Genomic DNA, 9,292 nt, shown 5'->3' with positions numbered 1-9,292 from the left:
ATATGGAAACAGTGACATGCTGATAATGTGGTGGCAAAATAAACTCTATACATTTTAGTTAAACACCTGAGATAGCAGTGATATAAAAAGTGTATACAAATGTGTGTTTATAAGTTGATGGAGTACATATTTGTCATTATGACACATTTCTTTCTAAAACTTTTGGTCATGGTTATGGTCCTTCATCTACCTAGGAACATTTTTCCATTTGGTTCTACATTAAATTAGATTAGATTAAACTTTGTCATTGCATATGGGTACAAAGCAACGAACTGTTTGTCTGCTGTGAATTTATGTTTCAGATTCCAATCTCCAATCACACACACGCTAGTCAAGTTCCTCCACACCAATCTCACTCATCCATGTCTTTATGGACCTTGCTTTGTGCACTGGTGTGCAGTCATGTTGGAACAGGAAGGGGTCATCACCAAACTATTCCCACAACAATGGGAGCATGAAATTTGGTATGCTGAAGCATTAAGAGTTCCTTTCACTGGAACTAAGGGGCCGGGCCAACCCCTGAATTCAATGATTTGGAGGAGTGTCCCAAAACCTTCGGCAATATATTGTAGATATAATTGATATCAGTCATTTGAGTGAATCAAAGAAAAAACAATGACTAAATGAACATTTTAACTGGATGATATGATTTTATCTTGCTTATAAGCCTTATCATGTGCATAAGATGAGAATGATTAGACATTATGTCTAAAGATATAACCAGGATATACAATAATCATGAGGTCACAACAAACGTCATTTTTGTTCAGTTTTTATTTTATTTATGTTACGTGTTTTGTGTTCTTACCTCACGTTGATTAACTGTGCGGTTGTTAAGGATTAGTTTGACTTTCCATTTTACTTCATGACTCTGGACGTAATGTATAACACCTCACCCTTCATCGTTGGTGCAGTGTGCCACAAACAAATGTCACACACAAGCAACAGAGAAATTTTAAACTGTGATCCAGTGTGCGTAAATACCTTTTGCAAAAAAAAAAAAAAAAACAACTAAATATATTCCCTGACCTTTCTGAAGTCAGTTTTACTGTACCAAAAGATTTCTGTAAAGTCCACTACAGCTGTATGAACCTTACAGAATACCAAATAAAAACACTGAAATGGTTCAGTGAGAAGATCCATGGAGACAGTTTCAGGAACATTAGTTTATTTCACAAGTCAATAATGAAAGCTGTACAAAGACGACTGAACACCCCACCCTCTGGCTTATTTATGCCATTGCACCGCCTTGGGCTTAGGCACCTCGTAATTAAGAGTCTCAAACTCCTCTTCTGGTTTAAGCTTGGGGCCTGGGATCAAAACAGTCTGTGGAAAGATAAACAGGAATTAATATGGCAGAACCAATATCAAGGCAACAGGAACATGACCAACATTAAAGCTGCAGTATATAACAGTTTTGTTTGGTTAAAAATGAAAGAAGGAGCATTAATTAGACAGTAAAAATTTAGTAAAAACTTTTTTTTTTTTGGACTCTTGCCACAATCACAGGCATGAAACACAAGCAGAAGTTTAAACTTGGACAAGAAGTAGAAACAGTAACAGTTACATAAATAATGCAAATTGGTCACAGACCAGGTCCCTGTGCTCTCCATTAGTTCATAATCAAAACATTATCAAGCCAATATACACTCTTGCTACAGAAAACATGTTGTGCCATAGCTAACAACACTCTAAACTAGTCTGACGGAAGAAGGTCTGGACTCTATAGCAGCTTTTACTGTCCAAGGACCGTCCAAGAGGACGTCTGACTGACATGTAAAGCAACCAATCACAGCTCGTTTTGTTCAGCATCATGTTTACTGCCGTGAAAATGTAAAGTCGATGCTCCTACGAAAACAGACCTGCGTGCAATAGAATGTTCATTTAAGACAGTCGTGTATTAATGAGTCTCTACTGTGAAGTTCACATCATTTGGAAAATCCAGCATTTAGCTGATCCTCATAAGCGCTCACTGTCACAGCTGTAAACACAACAGCTTCCTACTTCCATGATCACGACAGCATTTTTTCTTTAAGGCGGACGGTTAAAAAAACGTGACAGGCGTCACTTGGAAATCCTGTAGAATCAGAGGATATACTGCTGCTTTAATAATCCTCAGTAAACATCTCGATTTTGTCCATCAGTACTGATTCCAGTGTTGCGTGCAGTTGTTATATAATCAGTGTAATTATCCTGTATACGCTGGACTGTAAACTGTTATATTGATGTGTATTAGCTCTAGAAACATAAGCTATTCTATGACTCTGGCGCAGAATATATGTGTTTCAATACAGTACATACTCAAAAGCATCATGTTTAACAAAGTTCCCGCAGGTTGAAACAAGTTTGTCTTTCAGCCAGGTAGCATCTGTTTGGCCATAGATGGTCAATGTCATGACTTTTAGTTAGTTATAAACCCACAGACTAACAACTATAACAAACAAATCCATTTCATTTAAGCAATTTTCTGCAATCTATGTTGAAAAATTGTTCCTGTTCAGGTCTAATAAAAGATTCTCAGACCATGAACGCATTTACTTCTTCCTAGTTGCAAAGAAATGATTTAATCCTTCTGTACTACACTGTGCTCCTTCTAATACAAACCTTAAGGATGGGTTCTTTAGGTGGCGCCCATGCAGGGACAATCTTGCCGTGAAGTCTCCAGAGACCGTACGGGTTGACCAGGTGTCTCTCCATCACCAAGTACTCCAGGACATCCCTGGGCTCCTCTTCATCTCCCAGCATCAAACGGCCAAATCGGTCATAAATCGCCAAAGTCTGGAAAAAATCAAAATGGCTAATAAAGCATGGTGGCCTTGAATGAAGCGACAAACTTTTGCTTATTTAACTCACCTGTCTTGAGTGCATGCGGATGGTCACTTGACCGTACAGATTGCCCTTACTGATCATGTCCGGGCATCTGGCGTGGACCAACCGCGGCGGCTCCAGTGACTCTACAAAGCGCCAGCGGAGTGTTTTAAACCTGTTTCCTCGAACCATCTCCTGCAGCACAGAGCAAGCTTTTATTTAGGGGTTTGAATGTGTGTTCTGTAAACAGTCTGATACACAAACATTTAATGCTCATAAATGAATCGCTTGTGTGTGCATGTAATGAACAATACAATTCTAAAGGCAGATTACGTACAGGGTAACACCTTTCCGTGACCAGAGAATGGAGTTTCTCTTTGTTGAACCTGTAAGAGTGAAGAAATAATCTGATTTTGGATTTGACTTATACTTACCAAACATAAACAGTGCTGGATTACAGTAAAAGACTGAACCAGGGGAATAATTACACTGAGGGAAAAATTGCTCTTTTCAGTAAACACTGCAAGTGGTTCAGAATGTCTGCCTGTTCGATATGAATCACATGTACATAAACTTCATAATGAATACAGTCTGGATTACTGATTAAACACCGAGGAAAGATGCTGCTAAATTTCTAGCAAACAGGAAGGGGAAAAATATTTTACCAGAAAAAAAAAAAGTAGCATCACAACATCACAGTGTGGAACTTTTAATGACCAAACACCAGTACAATCACTCCCTCACACACACACACACACAAACACAGGGCAATTTAGAGATGCCAATCAGCCTACAACACATGTCTTAGGAGTACCAAGAGGAAATCCCTGAAGCATTTGGAGAACATGCAAATTCCAACCACCCACCAACACACACGTGCACACACACATGTGCACACACACACAGCAGAAGCAGGAACTGAATCCCCAACCCTGGAGGTGTGAGGTAAACAAATGAACTGTATTTTTTCCCAATGACTCTAACTATATTTAACTGAACCGATTAAATTGTACTGTATAAAATGTGCAGGAGGAAATACAGTAAGCATTCTTGTGTTAAAGTTATTGTTCCTGCCGCATGCATGTAAGGGCAATGGTAGCCCAAGTGGTTAAGACTCTGGGTCATTGACCGGAAGCTGGGGGTTCAAGCCCCATCACCGCCACGCTGCCACAGTTGGGCCTTTGAGCAAGGCCCCCAACCCACCCTGCTCCACGGGGGGGGCTGCATCACGGCTGACCCTGCGCTCTGACCCTAAACCCCAAGGATGGGATATGCGAAGTAAGAATTTCACTGTGCTGTAATGTATATGTGACAAATAAAGACTACTTAACATGTACATTCGTTACGGGTTCGATACCTGAATCACTACCTCTTTATACACTTCACTTCAATACAGCAGAGTACATCATCTTCAACAAGGAGCAGCAGGATCCTCATCCTCACCATCTTACTGCCTGACACACAATTCAACATTTACACTAATGACCAGCTGAGGAAAAAAAGGAAGCATTTGGACTGAAGGAACTGCACTGACTAAATAACAAAAGATGGAAAAGCAAACAGCTCACATAGGCAAGCAACATATGAAACATGATGATCTTGAACGTGGACAGTGATGAGAGTATGCAGAATCTCAGACACACACACACACACAACAGTCTGCAGTATAGGTGAAAACCTTTACACACTATAGCTCTCTATACATGACCATATTCTGTTGCATCTACAACTATATTTCCCCATAGATTACTATATTTTACTATATGTTTATTATTATTTATTTATTACTCTAGTGACAGTCGAATGCTTCAGCAGTCTGATGGCTAAAACCGAGAGACTCAGGAGGAATTTCTTCCCTCGGGCCTCGACATCAGACTGCTCAGTACGAGCAAGTCCACTGTCCAGAACCCTCTGGACTCCATTATGTCTCGTTTACTCACCTGACCTTCAGCATACGGCAATTTTACTGATACTACATGTAACTGCATCACATCATATCTATTCTGTAACATTTGCTCATTCTGTACTGTTACTGCATGGGACATTGCACATCATATCGTACAACTTCTTATTTCTATTCTTTCTGTTTTGACTGAATTCCTTAATTCATTTCAATGCTTTCAAGTTGTATACTATATATAACTATGTATGTGACAAATAAAATATTGAATCATGTTTTATTAAATTTAAGTGATTTTTTAAGTTGATTGGATGTAATATGTATATGCGATATGTATATATATAAAAATGCATGACTTCTGGTCCATCAGAAAACTGGTGAAAAGAAGAGAAAAGGTTCTATGTTCCTGAGAAATTTACAGTCTTCAAATCATCATGTGGCAGATGATGATACTCATGAGTAGAAGACTGTTCGGCACATTTCTCTAACACTCATGAGGGTTTAAACAGACATCCACACAAAACAGACGTTGCTTACTGTGTTAGAGCCAAATGAGCCTGGATGAAGATTTCCTGAGCTCGCATGGCAAACTCTTTAGAAGAGAACTCCGAGTCGTGCTCCTTTATTTTGCGTATCCTTGACAAAAAATAAATTCCCACAAATATTAGACACATGAGATGTTTCAAGTTTCATAATTTAGAAGAACACCTACACAAACATCTTTATTTATTCAAGTTAAAACAAACTGCTCTGATTAAGTCAGTGTCAAATCTCAGGTTCTGTCTCTCCTGCTATTGAGAAGGAAAATTCAGCAGTGGGTAAAATGTAAAATACAGATGTTTTCTTACGCCAGCTGTGAGGCTGCGCTCTGTCGCAGCTGTTCCGTGCGCTGTTTCAGACCCTCTTTGGACAGAGAGGAGAGACGAGCATCGCCCTCTGGAGGGATGTACGGATCAAAGACTCCGGCTGTCACAGTCAAAGCAGAAAACATAATACTTAATAAAACCAACAAAATAACACACAATGAAGGAGAGATTAAAAACAAAATTATATTAAATCAATATTTTGTGATGTGATCTTTAGTGGGGTCCAATGAAATTCAGACTCTTTTGACTTAAACACTGATCGTCCATTTCCCCCTTGCTAGTGAAATGTTTTCTGACCATTATGGGCAACCATAATGCTGTTAGAGTAACTGCGGACATTGTCGGCAGTCAAAATTAAATCCTTGCTTCATCTCTATCCCAAGAAAAAGAGCTGCATTTTAGTCCTTAATCCTCATCTGTACACTTTCAAATCCCAGGAGATCAGCCGTTTCTGAAATACTCACACCAGCCCATCTGGTACCAACAACCACGACCTCAGTTACAGTCACAGAGATCAGACTTTTTCCGCATTCTGATGTTTGATGTGGACATTAACTGAAGACTGATGAACTGACCTGAATCAGCTGTCATGTGAGTAAAAACTATTAAACTATAAACGATCCTATTAAAGCGGTCAGTGAGTGTATGTGGATATATTAAATCATGCAGCGAACTGAAAACAACGCATACCCGTGCATGAGATGTTAATGGGTCTCTCCATGTACTCCTGTCTGATGACCACTCCTGCGGCGCGAGCCCTCGCCTCCTGCTCAGATTGTGACTTCTCCTTCAGCCCCACAGCCGGAGGGATGAAGTAACGCTTCTTGGTGCGAACAGGAATCAGTGCAGCCTGCGGCCATTGTACATCCAGGAAAGGCCCAACACACTGCAAGCATACGGATACATCACACCATGAGACACAGATAGATCATTACACTGCATCAGTACATCTAACGCTGTGACACGTCTCACCTTCCAAACCTGCCTGGTCATCGATCATCTTTCATCCTGTTGCCTTGTACCGGTTTATAGTGCTATATGGATACTCTAAAGACCTGCAGTCTCATCTGCAGTAGATGATCTTACCTGGACACTGGACACCTGATGATTGCTGCTGTAACTAAAGAACCTTATACTAAAAATCCTAACTGTGTAAGAGTAACAACGCGGTGTCAGGCATCTCCAGCTTGATTCCTCTCATGGTCATGTGCTAAAGCATCTTTGTGACACAATAACACTGAATATCAGGCCATTCTGATAGAGTAGGTTATGGATACCGTTAAGAAATGATAGAAATGTGTTCCTCGGCATTTCTTTTCTCGCGTCGATAGTCAAACATCGCTGTATATTAAAACCAATGGTGTGTTCAAAACTTTACACCCATATTACATGATTCTATATTTTCATACCTTTAAGTTTTTGCATGTGCTCTGATGAAGGAATTGTAACGTCCTACAGATGGACGTCGCCATTTTCTGATCTTCTTCTCCTTCCTCTTCTTCGGTTTGTGTTACTGAGTAGAAGGCAGCGCCGCATTGTGGCAGGGAGAAACAACAAGCTGGAGCTTACACACGAACTGAAATACACCACCGTTTGGCTAAGAGTATGTGGACACCTTACAGCCACACCCATGTGAGTTGTGGAAAATCACTTTAATCAAAAACCAAAGACAAGAGGTTTAGTGCCACCTTCGGTCGTCTTTTGGTCACACCTTGCCACGATTACACCGATCAGGCATAACATTATGACTACGTGCCTAATATTGTGTTGGTCCCCCTTGCATGACTCCTCATGCACTGTGTATTCTGACACCTTTCTGTCAGAACCAGCATGAACTTCTTCAGCAATTTGAGCAACAGTAGCTCGTCTGTTGAAGACGGATCACGCCTTCTCTCCCCACATGCGTCAATGAGCCTTGGCCGTCCATGAACCTGTCGCCGGGTCACCACTGCTCCTTCCTTGGACCACTTTTGATAGATACTGACCACTGCAGACCGGGAACACCCCAGAAGAGCTGCAGTTTTGGAGATGCTCTGATCCAGTCGTCTAGCCATCACAATTTGGCCCTTGTCAAACTCGCTGAAATCCTTACGCTTGCCCATTTTTCCTGCTTCTAACACATCAACTTTGAGGACAAAATGTTCACTTGCTGCCTAATATATCCCACCCACTAACAGGTGCCATGATGAGGAGATCATCAGTGTTATTTTATTTTACTGTTTATAATAGTTTAGATGTTGGGCATGGCTGTGTGAATTTGTGTTCATTCAGGTACAAGAGCATTAGTGAGATCAGACACTGATGTTGTCAGAGTGAAGAGGTCTGGGGTTCCAGTTCATCTCAAATGTGTTCAGTGGAGTTGAGGTCAGGGCTCTGTGCAGGACACTTGAGTTCTTCTTCTCCAGCTCTTTGAAGCCATATCTTCATGGAAAGCTAGCTTCACAGATATATAGACAGACAGACTAGGTGCATTTTTAAACAAAAAAAAAAGTATAAATTATTAGATGGATCTAGGTTGTTGATTGAATGGTTGAGGTTTAAGCCCCAGCACAACCAAGCTACCACTGTTTAGTCCTTGAGCAAGGCCCTTAACTCTCTCTGCTCTGGGGTGCTGCATCACAGCTGCCCCTGAGCTCTGACCACAACTTCCAAAGCTGTGATATGTGAAAGAAAAGACTGTGATGTAATGTACGTGTGACAAAAATAGATTTCTATTTAATATAAATAGTCTTAAAAAGACATCACTGAGGAAGAGACTGGAGGGAGCAGAGCTGAAGATGTTGAGGTTCTCTTTGGGAGTGACACGGTTGGACAGGATTAGGAACGAGTACATCAGAGGGACAGCTCATGTTGGACGTTTGGGGGACAAAGTTAGGGAGGCCAGATTAAGATGGTTTGGACATGTTTAGAGGAGGGAGAGTGAGTATAGAGGAAGGCCAAAGAGGAGGTATATGGATGGAATAAATGAGGATATGAAGCTAGTGGGTGTATGTGTTGAGGATGCAGAAGATAGGGATAGGTGGAGAAAGATGATTCGCTGTGGAGACCCCTGAAGTGAAAAACCGAAAGAAGTCATTATGTTACACAATCTTTGTACAAAACAGATTAGGCTAGGTGTTACTCCTTTTAAAGCTCTCTCACCTACCAGTCTCACTGGACTTCTGTATGTTTACGTCCCTGAACATCTCACCCATATGTGGCTCTTCCTCAAACTGCTGTAATATCTACAATGTCTCTGTACGCTACACCATTTCCCTTCACTGGGACTAAGAGGCCCCAAACATGTTCGAGCATGACAATGTCCCTGTGCATCATCATGCTGGAACATGAGACTTCAAACCCAGTGAACATCTTGGAGATGGAATGCTGACGGTGTGCCAGGTCTCTTCACCCAGCATCACTAATGCTCTTGTAGCTGAATGAACACAAATCCCCAAAGCCATGATCCAACATCTCGTGGAAAGCCTTCCCAGAAGAGTGGAGCTTATTATAGCAGCAAAGAGGAAACACAGAACTCCGTGTTAAAATTTAGGTTGTGGAAAGTGATGCTCAGCAAGTTGCTATGATCAGGTGTCTATATAATATTTAATACAGTTTTCTGATCAGGATCATCATCTAAAGTGTGGAAGTCTTACATTCAGCAAGTACGTCTTCTGTCACGGTAAAGTACATCATAATGTTTTCTGATTTTTACTGAAGCATTTTAATGTATTTTTCT

The 9,292-nt window shown here is 40.9% G+C and overlaps 1 protein-coding gene across 2 annotated transcripts; it reads right to left on the bottom strand.

Annotated features, from left to right (window-relative positions):
- Positions 1–1,151: 1,151 nt before the first annotated feature.
- Positions 1,152–7,130, bottom strand: mrpl45 (mitochondrial ribosomal protein L45). 2 transcript variants are annotated; one of them, XM_058400890.1, is made up of 8 exons: positions 6,984–7,130; positions 6,265–6,460; positions 5,557–5,674; positions 5,246–5,344; positions 3,146–3,194; positions 2,854–3,003; positions 2,605–2,778; positions 1,152–1,326 (listed from the first exon to the last, which is right to left on the bottom strand). In XM_058400890.1, the coding sequence occupies exons 1-8, from the start codon at positions 7,044–7,046 to the stop codon at positions 1,228–1,230; spliced, it is 948 nt and encodes a 315-aa protein (XP_058256873.1). In that variant the 5' UTR covers positions 7,047–7,130; the 3' UTR covers positions 1,152–1,227. The 2 variants fall into 2 exon arrangements, with proteins under 2 accessions (XP_058256873.1, XP_058256874.1); XM_058400891.1 differs by lacking the exon at positions 6,984–7,130 and adding an exon at positions 6,547–6,942.
- Between the last annotated feature and the right edge of the window lie 2,162 nt (positions 7,131–9,292).

This window comes from Hemibagrus wyckioides, linkage group LG10, assembly GCF_019097595.1.
Source record: "Hemibagrus wyckioides isolate EC202008001 linkage group LG10, SWU_Hwy_1.0, whole genome shotgun sequence".
Lineage (NCBI taxonomy): Eukaryota > Metazoa > Chordata > Actinopteri > Siluriformes > Bagridae > Hemibagrus > Hemibagrus wyckioides.
Note: the sequence above shows the minus strand (reverse complement) of the source record. Positions and strands in the feature narration are given on the sequence as shown.

What these genes read in the sequence shown, in the direction of transcription:
- mrpl45 (XM_058400890.1), bottom strand. Translation starts at nt 7,046, where the DNA reads ATGGCGACGTCCATCTGTAGGACGTTACAATTCCTTCATCAGAGCACA. An exon ending in GCTCATTTGGCTCTAACACA is followed by an intron (nt 3,195 to 5,245) that starts GTAAGCAACGTC and finishes TCACTCTTACAG; the next exon opens with GTTCAACAAAGAGAAACTCC. An exon ending in TCACGGAAAGGTGTTACCCT is followed by an intron (nt 3,004 to 3,145) that starts GTACGTAATCTG and finishes TCTGTGCTGCAG; the next exon opens with GAGATGGTTCGAGGAAACAG.